General features: G+C 44.9%; 1 protein-coding gene across 1 annotated transcript in view; it reads right to left on the minus strand.

Annotated features, from left to right (window-relative positions):
* Positions 1-1667: 1667 nt before the first annotated feature.
* The window catches only part of LOC144698019 (uncharacterized), a 50347-nt gene continuing 28764 nt past the window's right edge, over positions 1668-23250 (minus strand). The window contains exons 4-5 of the mRNA XM_078569960.1: positions 2108-2506; positions 1668-1771 (exon numbers count right to left, since the gene is read on the minus strand). Coding sequence (XP_078426086.1) covers positions 1668-1771; positions 2108-2506 — 503 coding nt within the window. The remainder of the gene's footprint in view (positions 1772-2107; positions 2507-23250) is intronic.

Genomic DNA, 23250 nt, shown 5'->3' on the forward strand with positions numbered 1-23250 from the left:
GGTTGCAGCATTTACCGTTGTTCTTCCTGTCTCAGTTGGAAATGAGCCTTCTGTTCCATGTCCAGGAGATCTGAACCATGGAAGAGAGCGGCTGGGACACATTTCTTACACACTTCAGGATTAACCCACACGGGGGCTTTGCTGTCAGTGAAGAGAGATAAGAAAGACCAAAGTGCTGTTTGTCCCTCTCAGTGTGACCCTGAGGGACTGTGTCCAGGTTGAAGTTCTGTTCCTGCTGTATGATCCACGACCCAGATTGTCCTTTCTGAGCTCCAGCCAGGTGATGTTAAACACCCAAGTGGGAAAGACAGAAATCTACAACAATGTGTTAAATCAAAGCTGATTTGTTTGACATTTTGTCCAGAATATTAAACTTCAGGCCAGTCACAGGGGTTAATAACACTAACAAAATTCAGCCCTGGATGTGATTAACAGAAGCAACAACAGTAGAATCTAACCTCAGCAGTCACTCCTGTGTCAGCAGCTGAGATGACTGAGTGAATCTCTTCCCACACACAGAGCAGGTGAACAGCCTCTCCCCAGTGTGAATGTGTTTGTGTGTCAGCAAATCCATTTTGCTTTGAAATCGCTGCTCATGGACAGAAGTTTGAAAAGATTCCTTATCAGTGTGAACAAGTTGATGTGTATTGAGGTGGGATAACTCTTCTCAAACAGGGAGCAGGCTCTCCCTAGTGTCAGTGCGCTGGTGGACCCTGAGTTCACATGATCGCCTGAACCCAGTCCCACAGCGAGAGATCACGTATGGTCTTTTGTCACTGTTGTTGGCACATCAGCTCCACAGAACTTTTATAACACTTCCTGTGATCCAGGCATTTAAAATATCTTCCATCGGTGTGAAATCACTGATATGCCAACAGTGAATCCCTCCTCACACATGGGGCAGATGAATGACCTCTCCCCGGTGTGAACTCACTAGTGTTGTAGCAGGATGGACAATCGCCTGAACCTCTTCCTGCAGTGAGAGCAGATGAATGGAGTGGAACCGGAGTGAATGCACTGGTGAAACATCAGTGACTGTAGGTTTTTAAAGCTCTTGGTACAATCTAAGTATTAAACCCCCTCTCTCTCCAGTATGAATTCACTCAAATGTGTGTATGGAGGTTGCATGGACAAAGAGATTAGTTAGGGCTCAGACAAGGGGGATGTTTGTCTCGGTGGGCTACTGGAAGGGAGAGAAGCAGTAGATGCAGCTGATCATATTGTCTCAATCTTAGTGAGAAAGAAGCTCCATGAGTTCCTCACACGTGTTGCTGGGTGTGAAGATGGAGGAAACAAGGGAGAGGGACATACAAACATACGAACTAAGAGCTGTCGTGAATATAATTCATATGTTTTAGAATATAACTTTTAGTTTTAGGAATTAAAGTTTCAAATGTAAATAAATGGGAGCATAAGGTTAAGAAACTGGTGAACACAAAACTGGTGCCAATGTGGCTGAAGATGTGGGAGAGGGAGAGAAACTGCCTTGTGTTCGAGATATTAAAAGACTCAACACCGTGTGTTCAACACAACCTGATTTATTTCACTTTTATCCAGAATATTAACACTTATAACTGGGCTGGGGTTTATTAATATCAGCACAAACAGACCCCAATGAACATGGTTCAGTGCTCAACGTGATTAACACCAAAATCCAATCACTATAGTTACTTGTGAACTCGCTGGTGTTTCAGCAGGTTAGATGAGTCAATGAATCCCTTCCCACACTTGGAGCAGGTGAAAGGCCTCTCTCCAGTGTGAATTCGCTGGTGTACAGTGAGTTGAGATGACCACTTGAATCCAGTCCCACAGTGAGAGCACCTGAACGGTCTCTCGTCAGTGTGTACACGTTGATGGGATATTAGGTCCCCAGAACATTTATAGCACTTCCCGCAGTCTGGGCATTTAAAAGGTCTCTTGTCAGTGTGAACTCGCTGGTGACTCAGCCAATGGGATGAGGTAATGAATCCTTTCCCACACTTTGAGCAGGTGAACGGCCATTCCCCAGTGTGAGTGCGCTGGTGTGCAGTGAGGTGAAATAACCTCCTGAACCCAGCCCCACACTGAGAGCACCTGAATGGCCTCTCATCAGTGTGAACCCATTGATGACGAATCAGGTCCCCGTAACTTTTATAGCACTTCCCACAGTCTGGACATTTAAAAGGTTTCTCGTCAGAGTGAACTCGCTGATGTGTCCGCAGGTTCGATGACTGAGTGAATCCCTTTCCACACTCAGAGCAGGTGAATGGCCTTTCCCCAGTGTGACTTCTGTGGTGTCTTTGTAAGTTGGATGACCTAGTGAATCCCTTCCCACACACGGAGCAGGTGAATGGTCTCTCCCCAGTGTGAACCCGCCAGTGTCTCAGCAGATCAGATGACAGAGTAAATCCCTTTCCACACTCAGAGCAGGTGAATGGTCTCTCCCCAGTGTGAACCCGCCAGTGTCTCAGCAGATCAGATGACTGAGTGAATCCCTTTCCACACTCAGAGCAGGTGAATGGTTTCTCTCCAGTGTGGCTGCGCTGATGAGTTTCCAGCTTAGACAGGAAATTGCATTCGTTCCCACAATCCCCACATTTACACGATATCTCCCCATTGTGACTGCGCTTGTGTCTCGACAGACCAGATAATCGGCTGAAGCCGCGTCCACACACAGAACAGATGTGCGGTTTCTCCCCACTGTGAACGGTGCTTTTTCCTTCCATGTTCAAAATCCGATTTTATTCAGATTACGATAAATTGGGTGACTCTGTGAGATCTTGGTGTGATGTTTGGTTTCAGTTATCCCGACTGTAAATCCTCTCCTTCTTACCCCCTGTGAAATTGATTCAAAACAGAAAAAAAGGGAGTGAGAGAGAACCCACAAAAACACAAAGGCAGGTTGTGAAATTGAGCTGAATGAAACTGGTAACCTGTGGGGCCGGCACTGGGAAAATTGACCATCAAAGCTGCTGGACCCAGCTCGTTCACTAATGCACATCAGGACAGGGAACCTGCCAACTGGCCAGAACCAATACAAAAGTCCAGCATCTATGAGATGAAAGAGAGAGGGAGATGAGAGAGGCAAAGGGTGAAGGAGAAGGATTTTGTATGTCTACAACTCGACCAGAACTTTGACAGAATCTCCCAATCCCTCAAACTCCACTAGCTAGAAGGACCAGGGTAGCAGGTGTATGTGAACACCATCACCTCCAAGTTCCCCTCCAAGTCACACATAGACATGACTGTCTGACATCTGGTCCTGGATGAACACAAATTTCCTCCATTTAAATATTGGGAAGACTTAAGTCCTTGTCTTCAGTCCTGTTAGGATATAGAGTTAGTTTAATTATGTTATCTTTATTTTTGTAGGCATTAGGAATGAGTCTTTGCTTTAAAGTTTAGGTTTGTTTTGTTTTTCTGTATCTGTGTGTTAAGAAAGATCAAATGTTTTAGTTTCATCTTAAAAGGCTGTTGCATTTCTAATGAGACGTTTACAATCTATATAAAGTAAAAGTTAATACGCAAGAGGAGAAACAACATTGCTGTTGCCTAGCACCTGCGGTGGGGGGAGGGAGGCGGGGGTGTACAGATAGGCAGGTTCCTCCCTCAGACACACACACAGAAGAAAGGCAGCAGTTTTATTTGGAACCTGTTGGAGTTCAGCTGGTTTTGAAGTTGCTGCCAGCGAGACTGGAGCAAAGTGGACAGATAGAAGTTCCAAACTGAAGAAAACCCCTAAAAATCCAGGAGAATGGAAGAAGGGGAAGTCCAAAGAAGATCTTCTGGACAAAGGAAGGACAGGAACCTGGGAAAACATCCTGTTAAGTGAAGTTAAGAGTGAGGGGCAGAGAGAAAGGCTCCAAGCTTCAGTTTTTAAGTGAGGAAAGTTTGCAAGAAGCAAGAAGGTTTAAAGAGCCAACTGAAGGTCTGTATCTTTGCTATGGGCATGTGAAGCAGTGGTGTACTGTTGATGGCTGAGTTGGTGAGAGAGAGTGCATGGAAGACAACTCGAATGAATATGGTTACCCAGGGAAGAAGAACATCAGAAGGAGAGTTCGAAACCCTGGAGGTGAACCCTTGTGGAAGGTGTCTGAGAGAAAAGGTCAGTTTGGGAGAAGATTCCAAGGCGAGGTTTTGGAAAGTGGAGATTGAAAACTCTCATGTGAAGGACGGAATTCAGTGAGACTGGTTGGCTCACTGTGTGACAAGGGTCTAGGGGGAGTTGAGGAGTGATCCATAGCACCTGATTGAGGTGACATCTGTCATTGAGGTCAGAGTGTGGTGTGTCTGACTACACGGTGTTATAGGTTTATATGGACTAGGTATTTACTGTGTACATTAAAGTATAAGATAGCTTTTGTGACTTGAGTTATCCTTAAAAGTCTGTATATATCTGTAAAGGTATAGTTGTGGGTGAAGGAACTTTGCCTACCTTCACTCCTGCCTCAGCTCATCTGCTGCTGAAACTCATCCATTCCTTTGTTCCCTCTAAACCGGACTATTCCTAGCCGCCCACATAAAGATGGGGTGATTTAAAACTTTGCTTCCCGTGGCCTTACTCACACTAACTCTCGTTCATACAACACCCCTGTGCTCACTGAGCTACATAGGCTCCTGGTTAAGCAGCACCTGAAATGTTCAAATTCTCATCCTTGTTTTCAAATCCATCAATGACCTCACCCCTCACTATCTCAATAATATCCTGCATCAATCCAAGATATCTGTGGTCATCCGATTCTGGCCTATTGAGCATCCGATTTTAATTGGTGACCGTGCCTTCAGCTGCCCAGGCCATAGGCTCTGGAATTCACTCCTTAGGCCTCTCTGCCTCTCTCTCATCCTGTAAGACTCTCCATAAAACCATCCCTTTGACAAAACTTCTGATCATCTGCCCTGACGTCTCCTTATGTGCCTCAGTGTCAATTATTGGAATGTAATATTCCCGTGAGATACTTTGGAATATTTTATAATATCCAGCGTGCTATATAAATACAACTTGTTGTTGTTGATTTGGACATTTTTCATCACTGAGTGAAAATCCTGTAACTCCTTACCAAACAGCACATTAACCACAGTGGCTGCAGCGGTTCAGGAAGATGGCCCACCAACATCTGACCAACACACAACTGGGGATTGACAACATCTGCTCGTCTTGTTACCCAAATACCAAGAATGGAGCTAACAAAAAAATCTCGGATGAAAAGGCACCGTAGAAATATTTGTTACTAAAACAATGTTCTTAAATGAATGGATAGTGTCCGTTTAGCAACCAAATCTCCCCCAGAATCTACCTCCCTTGACAGTCTCATGTTGGAAATTGACTGTGTTCCAAAATCCTCGGAGTGAAATACACTCCAGCTCAAACTGATGCAACAAATAAAGACCCCCATCCAACACCCACCCAAATTCAAACTGGCTCCGAATTGGTCTGTCTGCGTTTCTGGACTCGGTTCTAAAAAATCAATAAAATGAAAGCAAAACTCTCCAAGGCTGGGTCTGAAATTAAGAGATAAAATACTTTAAATACCTAGCGGGTCAGGCGGCATTACCCAATTAAGAAACAGATTAAGATTGGCCTTCAGATTGCACTAAAACTCTCAGCAACAGCAGCTGAGTAATGGCGGCCTGCGCTCCCACAATGCCATGCGCCCCAGAAAACGCTCTATCGAAAAGTTGTTAATTTTCTCATTGAAGATCGGTTGTCGCAATGTGCAGGTGGCAACAATGGCGCAGAGAGTTAAGGAGGTGAAGAACTGCAGACATAAACAAGAAGACAACAGATTTGCAGACTTCACGGATAAATTGAAAATTAGATTCAAAACGTGGAACTAATATGGGTTGTGTCCCTGCTGATGGAGATAGACCGTATTCGAACCTGCGGAACATCCTGGGTAGGATCAGCAGCCATTATTACAGATAAAAGCAAAAAACTGCGGATGCTGGAAATCCAAAACAAAAATAAAAATACCTGGAAAAACTCAGCAGGTCTGGCAGCATCTGCGGAGAGGAACACAGTTAACGTTTGGAGTCCGTATGACTCTTCAACAGAACCAAGTAAAAATAGAAAAGAGGTGAAATATAAGCTGGTTTAAGGCGGGGGGTGGTGGGATAGAGGGCCAGTGATGGGTGGAGATAGCCACAAGATGTCATAGACAAAAGGACAAAGAGGTGTTGAAGGTGGTGATATTATCTAAGGAATGTGTTAATTAAGGGTAGAAAGCAGGACAAGCAAGGTACAGACAGCCTTAGTGGGGGTGGGGTGGGGTGAAGGGAAGGGATCGAAATAGGCTAAAAGGTAGAGATAAAACAATGGATGGAAATACATTTTAAAATAAAGGAAATAGGTGGGAAAAGAAAAATCGATATAAATTATTGGAAAAAAAGGGGGATCGGAAAGGGGGTGGGGATGGAGGAGAGAGTTCATGATCTAAAATTGTTGAATTTAATATTCAGTCCGGAAGGCTGTAAAGTGCCTAGTCGGAAGATGAGGTGCTGTTCCTCCAGTTTGCGTTGAGCTTCACTGGAACAATGTAGCAGGCCAAGGACAGACATGTGGGCATGAGAGCAGGGTGGTGTGTTGAAATGGCAAGCGACAGGGAGGTCTGGGTCATGCTTGCAGACAGACTGAAGGTGTTCGGCAAAGCGGTCACCCAGTCTGCGTTTGGTTTCTCCAATGTAGAGGAAACCGCATTGGGAGCAGCGAATGCAGTAGACTAAATTGAGGGAAGTGCAAGTGAAATGCTGCTTCACTTGAAAGGAGTGTTTGGGCCCTTGGACGGTGAGGAGGGGGGAAGTAAAGGGGCAGGTATTGTTTTATCTCTACCTTTCAGCCTATTTCGATCCCTTCCCCCCACCCCACCCCCACTAGGGCTATCTGTCCCTTGCTCGTCCTGCTTTCTACCCTTAATGTCCTCATTATCACATTTCTTAGCTAATATCACTACCCTCAACACCTTTGTCCATTTGTCTATGACATCTTTTGGCAATCTCCGCCTATCACTGGCCCTCTATCCAGCTCTAGCTGTTCCACCCCCTCCCCTTAAACCAGCTTATATTTCACCTCATTTCAATTTTTCCTTAGTTCTGATGAAGACTTATTCAGACTCGAAACGTTAACTGTATTCCTCTCCGCAGATGCTGTCAGACCTGCTGAGTTTTTCCAGGTATTTTTGTTTTTGTTCTAGATTTCCAGCATTCGCAGTATTTTGCTTTTAATCTTAGAAATGCACAACATTCTCTCCTCCTGTTAACTGGACCAGGATGACCGCGCATGCGCATTTCCCCCTATAAAGATGGCGGCCGTTACCCCGGGACTGGCGATGGGAGAAATCCAGAATTTTGTGGCCCGTTTTCCGCAAATACAAGACCGGTACCTTGTTATTTGGGATCTGCGGCCTGCACTGTGTCTTTATGAAGCCTCCCTGCCCACTCCGCTGGCTCCATTCCTCCTCACACACCCACTAACTCTGTTTGTTTGCTCCACTCGACATTCTCTCACCCGCTCTGAGCAGCTTCAGTCACAGACCAGCACTGCGCATGCGTAGGGAGCTGCTAATGTTGCTAAAGGGCACATTCTGCTCCCATTTGAATGCTGGGTCGCCGCGCCGCCATTGAAAAGCCAATTTTATGAACAGAAAATTGTGTTTTGTGACCCGATGACGATTGAAGCCCAGAGCCAAGCTATAACACCATGAAGTCAATTGATGTGACAAACAAAGTGCACGCGCCCTCTGCCATAGTTCTGTCCTGGTGTAAATAACTGCAGAATGACTCCCTATAGTTAGACGTGAACTCACTGGAGTTTCAGCAGGCGATGTGAACAAATGATTTTTCATCCTATACACAGAACATTTAAACTCTGTCTTGTCAGTAACATCTGAACAAGGAGCAGGAGTAAGCAATTCGACCCCTCGAGCCTGATCCACCATTTAATAAGACCATGGCTGATCTGATAGTAAGCTCAGATCTGCATCTAATACCCTATCACCTCTTTGCTTATGATGAATCTATCCACCTCTGCCTTAAAAATATTCAAAGACTCTGCTTTCCCCACCTTTTCAGGAAAAGAGTTCCAAAGACTCACCATCCTTTGAGAGAAAACAACTCAGTCTCACCTCTGTTTAAATAGCCGACCTCTTATTTTTAAAAAGTCAGCGAATGACTAGATTTCTGCACGAGGCCTGTGCAAAGTACATTTAACATGATTGCCATGGAGTGAGGAAGTGAATTTACAATTCAAGAGCACCTTGTTTGTACATTTTCCAGATTAAAACCTCAGTTGAATTTATTGTTCCCCATCATAAGCGTATTCAAGATGGAAATCCATTAATATTTGGACTTTCAGCGAATCAATGGATATGAAGGGGGGTAGGGGTGGGGGAGGGGAAGTAGAGTGGAGGTAGAAGATCATTCAATGTTGGAGCAGTCTCAAAGGGACGGACTGTCTACCCCTGCTCTTATTTCTTGTGTTCTTTTGAACAACACTGTGAATCATTTCCATTCAAGCACAGCTGATTCAGCACCCACCCTTTCACCTCCTCCCTCCCAACATTCCATGTCACCAAACACACTTTCCAGGTGGCAAAGTGATTTTTTTGTACTTCTTGGTATCTAGTGATATGTATTCAACTGCTCATGATGTGATCTCCACTACACTGTGGAGACCAAATACTAATTGGGTGACTGCTCTATGGATCATCACCATTCGGTCTGCAGTCATGATCCTGAGCTTCAAGCCATTTACCAGTTAAATTCTCCACCCACTCCCTCTCTGACCTCTCTGTACAGCCTCCTGTATTGTTCCAATGAATCTCAACGGAAGCTGGAGGAACAGAAACTCATCTTTAATTAGAGACGTTACAACCTTCCAGGCTCAACATTCATTTCAACAATTTTAGATCATAACTACCACTCCTATTTTTTTTTCATACAGTAGGTGCTGGTGATGATTCTGCTGTCACCATTTGTACTTCCTCTGGGCCTATTTTTTGTTTCTCCTCTTGTCCCATTAGTCGATTTCCTTGTCTCCAATGTTGCCTTGCACTATCTTCCCGTTTGTCATTTAATCGCTCCAGCCTTCCATCCTATCACAAGACCGTTTGTTCTTTCCCCCTGTCGCTCTCTCTTTTTACTGACTCTGTATTTGTTTGTAAACTATTAAATCTCTAAATTCTTCCAGTTTGGTTAAAAGGACACCAACCTGAAACACTCGCTCAGTTTCCCTCTTCATAGAGGCTGTTTGAACTGCTGAGTGTTTCCGACGTTTTCTGCTTTGAGGTCGGATTTCCAGTATCTGCATTATCTTGTTTTTGGATCACAGTGGATCAGTTTTCTCTGAATTATCGTTCCCTGTTTAGAGGTGAAGAAGGAGCTTTTGAAGAATGAGACAATAACTGTCCCCCTGTTCGACATGAAACTGAACTCACTGTTAATTCCTCCTCAGTAACAATTGTAAACACAAAGCTTCCAGCCGGGATTGAACCGGGGACTTTCTCATGTAAAGTAAAGGTGATAATCAGTGCACTAGGGAAATGAGTGTGAATCCCCCCCCGGACAGAGCGGAACTGACCATCCATCTCTAGCTCTAATTCCCAAACAGAAAATGCTGCCAAGAATCAGCAAGTCAGGCTGAGTCTGTGGCCGCTCTGACCATCTGAAACCGTCACAATGCCCGGCTGATTGACGGCAGGTCCGGACCAATAGAACGGGAGCGGCTGGTCCTCCAACCAATCGGAGTGAATGAGGGGCGGGGCCGGGCTGGTGGTGAAGCATGCGCAGTGTGAGTAATGGCGATGGAGAGATGGATCTTTCTCTGAGCCTCCATCGGTGAGTGGGTGAATGGCGGGGCGGAGGGAGCGATGGGTCCGCCGGGTGGGCGGAGAGGCTTCGCAAATATGTTGTATAAGCAGCAAACTCCGAGAATGATGCCGGGGAGACCGTCACCATCTTTGTTGGAGGCAATGTACAAGAGGGCGCATGCGCGGCTGCCATCTTTGTAGGGGGCAATGTTTTTGGAATCTTTTCAATGATGACGCAATGGGAACAACTTGTCCATCAAACTGCTTCACGCTTTGAGTTACAATGTCTTATTGATGAGGCAGAACAACGGTATATGTCCAAGTCAGTGACAATAATTTACAATGTGCCTGTAACATAATAAAACTTCACAAGGCATTTCACAGAAATGTTGACACTGAGCCACATAAGGATATATTAGGGCAGGTGACCAAAAGCTTGGTCAAAGAGGTCGGTTTTAAAGAGTATCTTAAAGGGGAGAAAGTGAGGTGGAGAAGTTTAAGGAAGAAATTCCAGAGCTTGAGGCCTAGACAAATGAAAGAACGGTCACCAATGGTGGAGCGATTAAAATCAGGTATGTTCAAGAGGCTGGAATTAGTTAAGTGTCGAGATCTCGGAGGAGTGTGTGGCTGGAGTGGGTTACAGAGATAGAGATGATCACAGCCAAGGAGGAAAACAAGGATGAGAATTTGAAAATGCAGGTGCTTCTAAAACAGGAATCTTTGTAGGTCAGTGAGCACAGAGGTGATTGGTGAACAAGACTTGGTGCAAGTAAGCACATGGGCAGCAGAGTTTTGGATGACTTGAAGATTACAGGGAGATTGAATGTGGGAGGCCAACTGGGAATGTGTTAGGATAGTAAAGTCTAGAGGTAACAAAGAAATGGATGAGAGTTTCAGCAGCAGATTAGCTGATACTGGGGTGGAGTCAGCAGATGTTAGTGAGGTGGAAATAGGCGGTCTTGGTGATGATGTGGATATGTAGTTGGAAGCTCATCTTGGGGTGAAATATTTCACCATGGTTGTGAACAGTCTCGTTCAGCCTCAGACAGTTGTCAGGGAGAGGGATGGAGTCAGTAGATAGGGAATGGAGTTTGTAGTGGGGACTGAAGACAATGGCTTCAGTCTTCCCAACATTTAACTGGAAGAAATTTCTGTTCATCCAGTACTGGATGTCAGACAAGTCAGGACAGTGTGTGACTTGGAGGGGAACTTGGAGGTGATGGTCTTCATATATACCGGCTACCCTGGTCCTTCTGGGTGGTGGAGGTTGAGGGTTTGGGAGATTCTGTCAATGCTCTGGTTGTGTTGCAGATGCTTGAAATCTTTCTCCTTCCACCCTGCTTCCATCTTTCTCTCTCACTCTCTCTCGCTCTCTTTTTTTTTTATTCATTTGGGAGGGAGCGATGGATCCTGCAGCTGGATGGATGTGGGCTTCACTGGCTGGACCAGCATTTCTTGCCCATCCCCAGTTGCACTTGAGAAGCTGTTGGTGAGCTGCCTTCTTGAACCACTGCAGTCCATGTGGTGTAGGTGCATCCACAGTGCACTTAGGAAGGGAGTTCCAGGATTTTGACCCAGCAACAGTGAAGGAATGGTGATATGTCTCCAAGTCAGGGTGGTGAGTGAATTGGAGGGGAATTTCCAGGTGGTGGTGTTCCCATCTATCTGCTGCTCTTGTCCTTCTAGATGGTAGTGGTCGTGGGTGTGAAAGTTGCTGTCTAAGGAGCCTCGTTGAATTCCTGCAGTGCATCTAGTGGATGGTACACACTGCTGCTACTGTGCGAAGGTGGTAGTGGGAGTGAATGTTTGTGGATGTGGTGCCAATCAAGCAGGCTGCTTTGTCTGGAATGGTGTCAGGCTTCTTGAGTGTTGTGGGAACTGCACTCATTCAGGCAAGTGGAGAATATTCCAACACACTCCTGACTTGTGCCTTGAGGATGGTGGACAGGCTTTGGGGAGTCAGGAGGTGAGTTGCTCATCGCGTGATTCCTAGCCTCTGATCTGCTCTTGTAGCCACAGTATTTATATGGCTAGTCCAGTTCAGCTTCTGGTCAATGGTAACCCCCAGAATGTTGATAGTCGGGGATTCAGTGATGGTAATGCCATTGAATGTCAAGGGGTGATGGTTGGATTCTCTCAAGTTGGAGATGGTCATTGCCTGACACTTGTGTGGTGCAAATGTAACTTGCCACTTGTCAGCCCAAGCCTGGATATTGCCCAGGTCTTACTGCATTTAGACATGGGCTGCTTCAGTATCTGAGGAGTTACGAATGGTGCTGAACATTGTGCAATCATCAGCCAACATCCCCACATTTGACCTTATGATGGAAGGAAGGTCATTGATGAAACGGCTGTTATTATAAGAAAACATGCGATCTTCTGAGTATATAAAGAGTATAATTTGCAAAGCTAAATAAATCCCGAAAAGATAACTCATTCTGATTTCTATATGAGAATCCAAAGTTTAAACTTTCCTTGTTACGGATATAAGAATTCTACAGTCAGTAAGGATATCCATCAAATATGAACGTAATATTTCCTTAACCTCCAGAATGTGAGATTCACTCCGTTCAGAACAGTTCTGAAGTCAATCGACGAGAACCTGATGAATCCCCCCGACAAATCGAAAGATTCAAGTTTGGGTTGAGATATTTAGAATGAATTTTGAGGTTGTATAGTTAATGGTAGAAGATGCCCATTTGATCACTAACAAACCACCTCTAATTAGTATTCTATATTTGGTGAAAGGACCACCTATTATAATGAGGATGCCCATTCAATTTCTAGGAAATGTTATTTTGAATTAATTCCTGAAAACTGGACTTCCCGTAAAAGTCTTGTTGGTCAATGTTGCTGAGAAAATGAAAATTGGGGCAGAGTATTTCATTTCTCTGTTTTGGGGTTTTAATTATCAGAGCCAGTATTGTAGCTTGTCTGTTAGTGTCATAGCAAGAACCATGAAATTCCATTTTTTTAGGTGTGTGTATTTCTCATCAGTAAACTCACCTTTGTTGTGAGGGGATTTAACCTCGCTACTTTTGTGAACTAGTTTTGACCTCTGTTAAATTATGTTTCACTGTGAGTTTACCCAAAGTAACCTTTAACAAAAGATTCCTGTATTAATTCCATATTATTTGACCATTATTCTCTCAAGCCCTTCCCTGAAGGACACGAGTGAACAAGTTGGGTTTTTATGACAATCCAGCAGTTTTCATGGTCACTTTTTCCCAGTGCCGGCCCCACAAATTCCAAGATTCATTCAGCTCAATTTCACAACCTGCCTTTGTGTTTTTGTGGGTTCTCTCACACTCCATTTTTTCTGTTTTAACTCAATTTCACAGGGCATTAGAAGGGGAGGATTTGCAGCCGGGAAAGTGAAACCAAACATCACATCAGGATCTGACGGAGTCACCCAATGTATTGTAACCTGAATATCATTGGATTTTGAACACGAAAGGAAAAAGCACCGTTCACAGTGGGGAGAAACCGTACGCGTGTTGTGTGTGTGGACGAGGCTTCAGTCAATCATCTGACCTTTCAAGACACAAGCAGAGTCACACTGGGGAGAAACCGTGAAAATGTGGAGAGTGTGGGAAGGGATTCCGTTTCCTGTGTGAGCTGGAAGCTCATCAGCACAGTCACACTGGGTACAGGCTGTTCATCTGCTCCGAGTGTGGGAAGGGATTTACTGATTCAACCCACCTGCTGATACACCAACGAGTTCACACTGAGGAGATACCAGACTGCGGGAAGGGCTTTAAACGTTCTGGGAACCTGATTCGCCATCAACAGATTCACACTGATGAGAGACCGTTCAGGTGCTCTCACTGTGGGACTGGGTTCAAAACATCATCTGAACTCACTGTACACCGGCGCAGTCACACTTGGGAGAGGCCGTTCACCTGCTCTGAGTGTGGAAAGGGATTTACTCAATCATCCAATCTTCTGAGACATGAGCGTGTTCACACTGGGTAGAGACCATTCACCTGCTCCAAGTGTGGGAAGGGATTCACTCAGTCATCTGCCCTGCTCAGACACCAGCGAGTTCACAAGTAACTACAGTGATTGGATTTTGCTGTTAATCACATCCAGGACTGAGCCATATTCATTCGGGCCTGTTTCTGCTGATGTTAATAAACTCCAGTCCAGTTATAGGGGTTCATATTTTGGATAAAAGTCAAATGAATCAGCTTTGTGCTCAACACACAGTTTGTCGAATCTTTGTATTATCTCCAAAACAAGTTAGTTCCTTTTGAAGTTCTCCCCCACTCCCCTCTCTCCTCCATCCTCATCTCCAACAGCAAGTGTGAGGAGCTCATGGAGCTTCTTTGTCACTAAGATTGAGACAATCCGATCAGCTGCCTCTGCTGCTTCCATCCCTTCCACTAGCCCACCGGGATAAATTGTCTCTAAAGTTCCTCTCAAGTCTATAAACTGTCTAAGCCCTGAACCCACATCTTCCTTTAGTTTCTTTCCCATCTCCCCTCCTGCCCTCTCAGTGCTCATCTTGTCCATGAGACCCACCTCCTGCTCCATTGACCCTATTCCCACTAAACTGCTGATCACCCAACTTGCCCATGTTCGCTGAGATTGTTAACAGTTCTTTCTCTCAGGTACTGTCCCTCTCTCCTTAAAATCTGTAATTCTCACCCTCCCCCTACAACAAAAAAACAAACCTTTGACCCCACCATCCATGCTAATTACAGCCCCACCTCCAACCTCCCTCTCCTCTCCACACTGTTTCAACATGCTGTCACCTCCCAAATACTGGGATTCTCAGAGTGAACAGGGTGGGATGTATTTGGAGACAGGATGTCCCAGTTCCCCACCCTGGGATTGTCAGTGTGAACAGGGTGGGATGTGTTTGGAGACAGGATGTCCCAGTTCTCCACCCTGGGATTCTCAGTGTGAACAGGGTGGGATGTGTTTGGAGATGGGATGTCCCAGTTCTCCACCCTGGGATTCTCAGTGTGAACAGGGTGGGATGTGTTTGGAGACAGGATCTCCCAGTTCTCCACCCTGGGATTCTCAGTGTGAACAGGGTGGGATGTGTTTGGAGATGGGATGTCCCAGTTCCCCACCCTGGGATTCTCAGTGTGAACAGGGTGGGATGTGTTTGGAGATGGGATGTCCCAGTTCCCCACCCTGGGATTCTCAGTGTGAACAGGGTGGGATGTGTTTGAAGATAGGATGTCCCAATTCTCCACCCTGGGATTCTCAGTGTGAACAGGATGGGATGTGTTTGGAGACAGGATGTCCCAGTTTTCCACCTTTAAAGGGACAGGGAGAGGACCAGCTGAGCTGAATGATGCTGCTTTATGACATCACTGCAGTGCCTAGTAACCATTCTCCCTGAGCCCTGCTCATTATGGGCTGCGTTTAGCTCAGTGCTGTTACTGGGAGGGAAACAGGAGGTGGATTCGAGCCGTGTGGAGCTCAGGATTAATGGGGTGAGATACAGGATCAATTTCTACCTTACTGAGTGAGAAATGTTATTGTCCCGGACACTCCCTGTCCCTCAGTATCTGTATCCGGGGGACAGGCTGATGGGTGAGTGTGTTTGATTCTGACAGTAGTTGTTCACCTCAATGATGACTTAAACCCACCAGCTTCTCCCCCAGACACAGACCCTGAAAGACAAGGAGTATCTGTAATATTTTGGACCTTGTCCTTGATCCAGTTTTGAACCCCTTTCTCACATCTCCTCTCATGCTGCTTTGTTCAAATGAAAAGCCCCCAGTTTCTCCAGTCTCTACTCATGGGAAAGAAAAGTCAGAACTAGGTTAGGAGCACAAACAGGAGATTCACAGCAGACTGTTAACCATGAGAAAACATTACATTCCATAGTCAGTTGATATCATCTGGAATACACTGTCTGAAGTTTTGGTGGGAGCAGGTTCAACAGTAACTTCCAAAGGGAATTCGAGAAATGCTTTAAGGAAAACATTGACAGGACCATGGGGAAACAGCAGGGGAGTGGACTATTCAGATCGCTCATCCAAAGAGCTGGCAAAGGCTCAATGGGCCGAATGGCCTCCTTTTGTGCTGTAGCCTCTCATCCGTGGTATCACCTCTGTAAATCTCTTCTGCACCCTCTCAATGACCTTGACGCCATTCCTGTTATAAGATGCCCAGGATTTGACTCAATATTCTAAATGCAGCCTAACCAATATTTTTGCAGATTAATTTTATGAAGTAAAGTGTAACATAGCTAAACGACATTGAGGTAAAATGTCTGATGTAATGTATATTATGCGATAGAGAAGTTTAGTTTGAGTTCGAAACTCAAACAGACTCTTCACTGCAGACAGGTCACCATGGCAACACTGATAAGACATTCCCTTGCACAGAATCAGCTCATTGGAAACTCGAATCAGATCAGGGAAAAGGACAGAGTTTGTCTGTTATTAACCACAATATAAACTGAAACCAGAGCGAGGAATAGAATAGATCAAATTATGATGTGTAATGTTTATAACTATAATTGTGAAACTATCAGAAATAGCAGAATTAACAGTGGGCAGGGGAGTTTAGGGAGAACGAGAAAATTCCTGAAGAAAAGTAACTGCTGGGAACCAGGGAATGTGTCCTTGTAATTCACAGGTTAGAGAAATTCCAGCTGTCTTTTCCTCACTTCCTGCCAAAACCCAGCAGAGAAGACAATGAAGAGACAGGGGCCAGAGCTGGATCACTATAGGGTATAAGTGTGAGGGGATGCTGATGTAAGGGGGCAGTCGGGACTGGAGACATCAGAGATCAAGCTCAGGGCACCCGAGGTTCCTTCCAGTGGGCTGACCTCGTGTAAGTGACTGTGGACACACGGGACTTGCATGTTTACCCTGATTATAACTATATATATATATATATAATATATATATCTGTATTATATATATATATATATATATAAATATGATACCAAATATATATATATATATGATACAGTAGAGGACAGAGAATCTGATCAACTCATATTTCTTCATAAGGTTTTAAAGTTGTTGATACTGGACTCTCAAACCTGTTGATTATTAAGATGAAGTGTTAGTTAGAATCTTCCATCTCTTTACTGCTTTGTTCCACTACACCTTCTGAACCTTTTCCATTTACAGTATATTTGAACTTTTGTACCTTACCAAATCCATGAATTTCTCTGTGTTTAATTTTATTTGATACCTATCTATCCAGTTAGGATTATAAATGTGTTACAGCGCAGAAGCAGGCCATTCAACCCACTGTGTCTCTCCTGCCCCTCTGCATGTATAATTCACTTTGTGCCAATCTCCCACCTTTTCCTCATAGCCATGAAAACTCTTCCTCTTTAGATAATGATCCAATTCTCTTTTGAAAGTCTCGATTAGATCAGCCTCTGTAACACTCTCAGGCAGTGCACTTCAGATCTAAAACACTCAATTTGTGAAAAAATAAACAATTCCTCGTGTCGCTATTACTTCTTTTGCTAATTGCCTTAAATCTGTATCCTCTGGTTCATGATTCTTCCACCAATCGGAACAGTTTTTCCCTAGCTACTCTGTCCAGACCTTCATGATTTTGAATACCTCTACCAAATCTCATCTCAACTTTCTCTTCTCCAAGGGGAGCACTCCCAACTTCTCCAATCTATCTGTATAACTGAAACTCCTCAAACCTGGAACCATTCTCATGACTCTTTTCTGAACCCTCTCTAATGACATCACATATTTCTTTAAGTGTGGTGCCTAAAACTGGACACAGATTGAAAAGGTTTTTTCTGGAAAAGAGAATGAGGGATGGCCTTACAGAGACCTTCCAAATAATGAAAGGGTTTGACAGGGTAGAGAAGTGGAAGCTGTTTACAGTTGTGGGTAGATAAAAATAAATGTAAGTCAATCACCAATAATTGTAATGTGCAATTCAGGAGCAAGTTCTTTAACCAGAAATAAAGCAGAATGTGCTGGAAATAGTCAGCAAACCTAGGAGCATCTGTAGTTTTAGAAACAGAGATAAGTTTTCAGGTTTTCTGTTTCTATTTCCAATTTGTAACATCCACTTTTCTCTAACTGTAGATGATTGAGAATGTACAACTTGTCATCAGAATGGTTTGAGATCCCATTGTGAGCTGGAACTCAGGGGTAAAATAAAACTTTGAAAGGATTGTACACTGGCTGAATTGCTACATTCTTCCTGACACGACGGAGTTTATATGTTTTGTGTGTGGGGAGAAAAATCACTCGTTCACACTGCCTATCGCGACTCCAGTGAGTTCACATCTAACTATCAGGGATTGGTCTGCTGTTATTTACACCTGGGACAAAACTATGGCAGAGGACCTGTGCACTTTGTTTGTCGTATCAATTGACTGAATAATTTTATATATTGACCCTGGGCTCGATTTGTCATCGGATCACAAAAGATCTTGTCAAAAGAAAGCCTTTCAATGGCGGCCCAGTTACCCAGCATTCAAAGGGGAGCAGAATGTGCCCCATCCTCAGTAGAGTTGCTCATTACGCATGCGTATTACTATGCGTGCGTTTGGAGCATGCGCATTGAGGTCTGTTTCATGAGCATGCGTAGTGCTGGTCTGTGACTGAAGCTGCTCAGAGCGCGTGAGAGAATGTCGAGTGGAGCAAACTAACAGAGTTAGTGGGTGTGTGAGGGTGAATGGAGCCAGCGGAGTGGGCAGGGAGGCTTTATAAAGACACAGTGCAGACCGCAGACCCCAAATAACAAGGTACCGGTCTTGTGTTTGCAGAAAACGGACCGAAAAATTCTGGATTTCTCCCTTCGCCAGACTCGGGGTAACGGCCGCCATCTTTATAGGGGGCAATGTGCAACAGGGCGCATGCGCGGTCATCCTGGTCCAGGTAGCAGGAGGAGAGAATGTTGTGATTTTCTATCCTGGACTGACAGGGATGGATTTTGGAAACTCCTTTTACAGGGGGTTAGAAGGCGAAGATTTACAGACTTGGGAAGTCAAGCCAAACGTCACATGAAGATCTGACAGAGTCACTCAATTGATCAGAACATGGATCCTCCTTTTTTAACGCTCTGTACAAACCGTTTCCCAAACCTGTCACTGTGAGTCCAGGATAGAAATTAAGGACCTGTATTTTATCAGCCTCTGAGTGTCAGCGCTGAGTTCCAGGCCATTAACACTCACTATGTAAAAACATTCTTCCTCTTGTCTCCCCTATAGCTCTTGCCCAAAATATTAAATATGTGTCCCATAATCCTTTTAGAATCAGTTAATGTAACAGCTTTCCTTTAACAACCTTATCTAAACCGATCATGATCTTGTACACCTCTATCAAACCTCCCCTCAATCTCCTTTTCTCCAAGGAGAACAACTCCAGTTTCTCCAACCAAACCTTGCAACTAAAGACCCTCATCCCTTGACCCATTCTGTTAAATCTCCTCTGCACCCTCTCAAGGACCCTCACATCCTTCATAATGTGTGGTGATCACTGGTTTGCACAGACCCAGATGTTTTGTGTCCGTGTCTATGACATCATCACACATTGACAATTACACGGTGACATCATCACACATCGACAATTGCGCGGTGACATCACCCCACTCCCCGGGTATTTCCTCAACTGGGAGATTTTTCTCTGACTCCAGTGCTTCTGATATCTTTCCAGCTGCAGGCTCCAGCAGGAGATTTTCAAATTGAAAACAATTAAATTGTTTCAGAGGTGAGTATTTTTGACCATTCATCTACAATTTAGAGCTTTTAGTGAAATGCTTTGTTATCTGTGAGAGGTTCTACGGCTCCAGGGCTGGTGTGGCTCCTTTACTGTGGATCTGAATCCATATCCATCCACTGCTCTGTTTCACCTCTGCCCTCTCTGATCACCTCTCTGCCTTTGTCTAACTTCTTCTGCTTCTAATATTGGGTGTATTTTAGCTCTATTTTGAATTTTACTGTTACTTCTGCTGACTTTGTCTAAATGAAGTTTCCACCACTGTCCATCCCCAGACCATGTGCTGCTGTCTTACCAGCTTTATCTTCCCACAGTATCTTTCATAGTCAGGAATTGTTTTTCCTGCGCTATAGTCCATTCCTCTTCCACTTCTGAGCTTTTATTGATCATCAAATTCTGCACCATTTTTATTCCCCTTGATTCATCCTGCACCCCCTGAAATGTTTACTCTGTTTCTCTCTCCACAGATACTGCCTGATCTGCTGAGTATTTCCAGCATTTGCTCTTTTTATTTCAGATTTCCAGCAGCTGCAGTATTTTGCTATTGTTTTATTGCAGGCGTTGCTCACAGAACCGAGTCTAGAAACACAGATGGACCAATTAAGAGCTGGTTTGTATCAGGGTGGGTGTTGGTTACAGAAGTTGGTCCCTGGCCTCCAGTGTTGGTCCTTTCTCAACCAGTCACTGAATCACTGAATGATTACAATACAGACGGAGGCCATTCAGCCCATTGTGCCCATGCTGGCTCTCTGCAAGAGCAAATCAGTTAGTCCCTCCCCTGTCCTTTCACTAGCAAGACCAGCAAATATTGCCATTCCCCAGTTGCCTGTGGAGAAGATGATGTTTGACCTTCTTGAACCGCTGCAGTCTGTGTGGTGAAGCTGCTCCTACAATGCTGCTCGGTAAGGAGTTACAGGTTATTCACCCAGTGATGATGGAGGCGCAGTGATATATGTCCAAATCAACAACAATACTTTGTATTTACATTGCACATTTTGTGTAATAGGAAGCTCCAAAGTGATTGATAGGAATGTTATAAAGAAACATTTGACACTGAGCCACATAACAAGACATGAGCACAGGTGAGCGAATGTTTAATCAAAAGGTTTTAAGGAGTATCCTAAAGGAGGAAAAAGGTATTGAGAGGCTTAGGGGGAAATTCCAGAGCTTATGGCCTTGGCAGCTGAAGACGGGGGCACTGAAGGTGGGACAATTAAAATCAGGAATGCCCATGAGGCTGGAATTAGAGGAGCGCAGATATCTCGGAGGGGTGTAAGACTGGAGGAGATTCCATAGATAGGGATTTGAAAATATGGAAGAGGAATTTAACATTTTGGTGTTTCTTAACCCTGAGTCTTTGGTGGTCAGTGAGCACAGGGGTGATGGGTAAACAAGACATGGTGCAAGTAAGCACACGGGTAGCAGAGTTTTGGATGACCTCAAGATTACAGGGAGGTTGAATGTGGGAGGCTGGCCGGGAGTGTGTTAGGATAGTTAAGTCTTGAGGGAACAAAGGAATGGACGAGAGTTTCAGCAGCAGATGAGCTGAGACTGGGGCGGAGTCGGGCGATGTTACTGAGGTGGAAATAGGCGGTCTTGGTGATGATGTGGATCTGTGGTTGGAAGCTCATGTCGGGGTCAAATGTGACACTGATTTTTCAACAGACTGGCTCGACCTCAGACAGTTGCAGGGAGCCAGTGGATCTAGAGTGGAGTTTGCAGTGGGGACGGAAGATAACGGCTTCACTGTTCCCAGTGTTTAAATGCAGGAAATGTTGTTCATCCAGTAGTGAATGTCAGACAAGTCAACTTGGAGGTGATGATGTTCACATACACCTGCTACCCTGGTCCTTGTAGGTGGTGGAGGTTGAGGGTTTGGGACATTCTATGAAAGGTCTGGTTGAGTTGTACAAATGTAAATCCCCTCTACTTCACCAAATCCAAAAAAGTGTCATACAGATTCGAAACGTTAACTCTGTTTTTCTCTCAACAGATACTGCCAGACCTGCAGAGATTTTCCAACACTTTTTGCTTTTATCCCTCTCCTTTTCATGCTGTCTCACTCATCTCTGTCTCTCTCCTCTCCCTCCCACCCCCAATGTCAACCCCTGTCTGTCTCTCTCTCCTCTCCCTCCCACCCCCAACACCAACCCCTGTCTGTCTCTCTCTCCTCCTGTGGAGGGCACAGTCATCTATAGGCCCAAACTGGGTGGCAGGTTTCCTTCCCTGAGCGACATTAGTGAACCAGTTGGGTATTTATGACAACCCAGCAGTTTTCATGGTCACTTTTTCCTCGTGCCGGCCCCACAAATTCCCAGATTCATTCAGCTCAATTTCACAACCTGCCTTTGTGTTTTTGTGGGTTCTCTCTCACTCCCTTTTTACTGTTTTAAATCAATTTCACAGGGTATTAGAAGGGGAGGACTTGCAGTCAGGAAACTCAAACCAAACATCACATCAGGATCTGACGGAGTCGCCCAATTTATCGTAACCTGAATATCATTGGATTTTGAACATGGAAGGAAAAAGCACCATTCACAGTGGGGAGAAACCGTACACATGTTCTGTGTGTGGACGAGGCTTCGGCGAATCATCTGGCCTGTCGAGACACAAGCGCAGTCACAAGCGGGAGAAACCTTGGAAATGTGAGGACTGTGGGAAACAATTCAAATCCCCATCAGAGCTGGAAACTCATCGACGCACTCACACTGGGGAGAGACCATTCACTAGCCCCATGTGCAGGAAGGGATTCACTCAGTTATCCACCCTGTTGACACACAAGTGAGTTCACACTGGAGAGAGACCATTCACCTGCTCAAAGTGTGGGAAGGGATTGATTAGTTCAGCAAACCTAATGACACATCAGCGAGTTCACACTGACGAGAGGTCTTTTAAATGCCCAGACTGTGGGAAGTGCTATAAAAGTTCCCAGGAACTGATGTCGCATCAACGTGTTCACACTGATGAGAGACCGTTCAGGTGCTCTCACTGTGGGGCTGGGTTCAGGCAATCTTATCAACTCACTATACACAAGCGCACTCACACTGGAGAGAGACCATTCACCTGCTCTGAGTGTGGGAAGGGATTCACTCAGTCATCCACACTGCTGAGACACCAGCGAATTCACACTAGGGAGATGCCGTTCACCTGTTCCAAGTGTGGAAAGGGATTCACTCAGTCATCCACACTGCTAACACACCAGCGAGTTCACACTGGTGTGAGGCCATTCACCTGCTCTGAGTTTGGGAAGCGATTCACTCAGTTATCCACACTACAGAGACACCAGCAAGTTCACACCGGGGAGAGACCATTCACTTGCTCCATCTGTGGGAACAAATTCAGTCTGTCAGCCACACTGCGCAGACACCAACGAGTTCACACTGGGGAGAGACCATTCACCTGTTCCAAGTGTGGGAAGGGATTCACTCAGTCATCCACACTGCACAGACACCAGCGAGTTCACACTGAGGGGGAGACCATTCACCTGCTTCGAGTGTGGAAAGAAATTCACTCAGGCACCCAACCTGCTGATGCACCAGTGAATTCATGAGTAACAACAGTAAGTGGATTTTGCTGTTAATCACATCCAAGACTGACCATGTTCGTTACTGTATGTTTCTGCTGCTGATAATAAACTCCAGATAGATATAAGGGTTAATGTTGTGGATAAAATTCAGATAAAACAGCTTTGTGTTAAACACAAAGTGCTGAATCTATTAATACAGCATTTCCCAAACCTTTCCCAGTGAGGCCTCATTTTAATGACTCAGACTTGGTGTGACCTTAGAGTGAAA

Source organism: Cetorhinus maximus, chromosome 23, assembly GCF_964194155.1.
Source record: "Cetorhinus maximus chromosome 23, sCetMax3.hap1.1, whole genome shotgun sequence".
NCBI classification, from domain to species: Eukaryota; Metazoa; Chordata; class Chondrichthyes; order Lamniformes; family Cetorhinidae; genus Cetorhinus; species Cetorhinus maximus.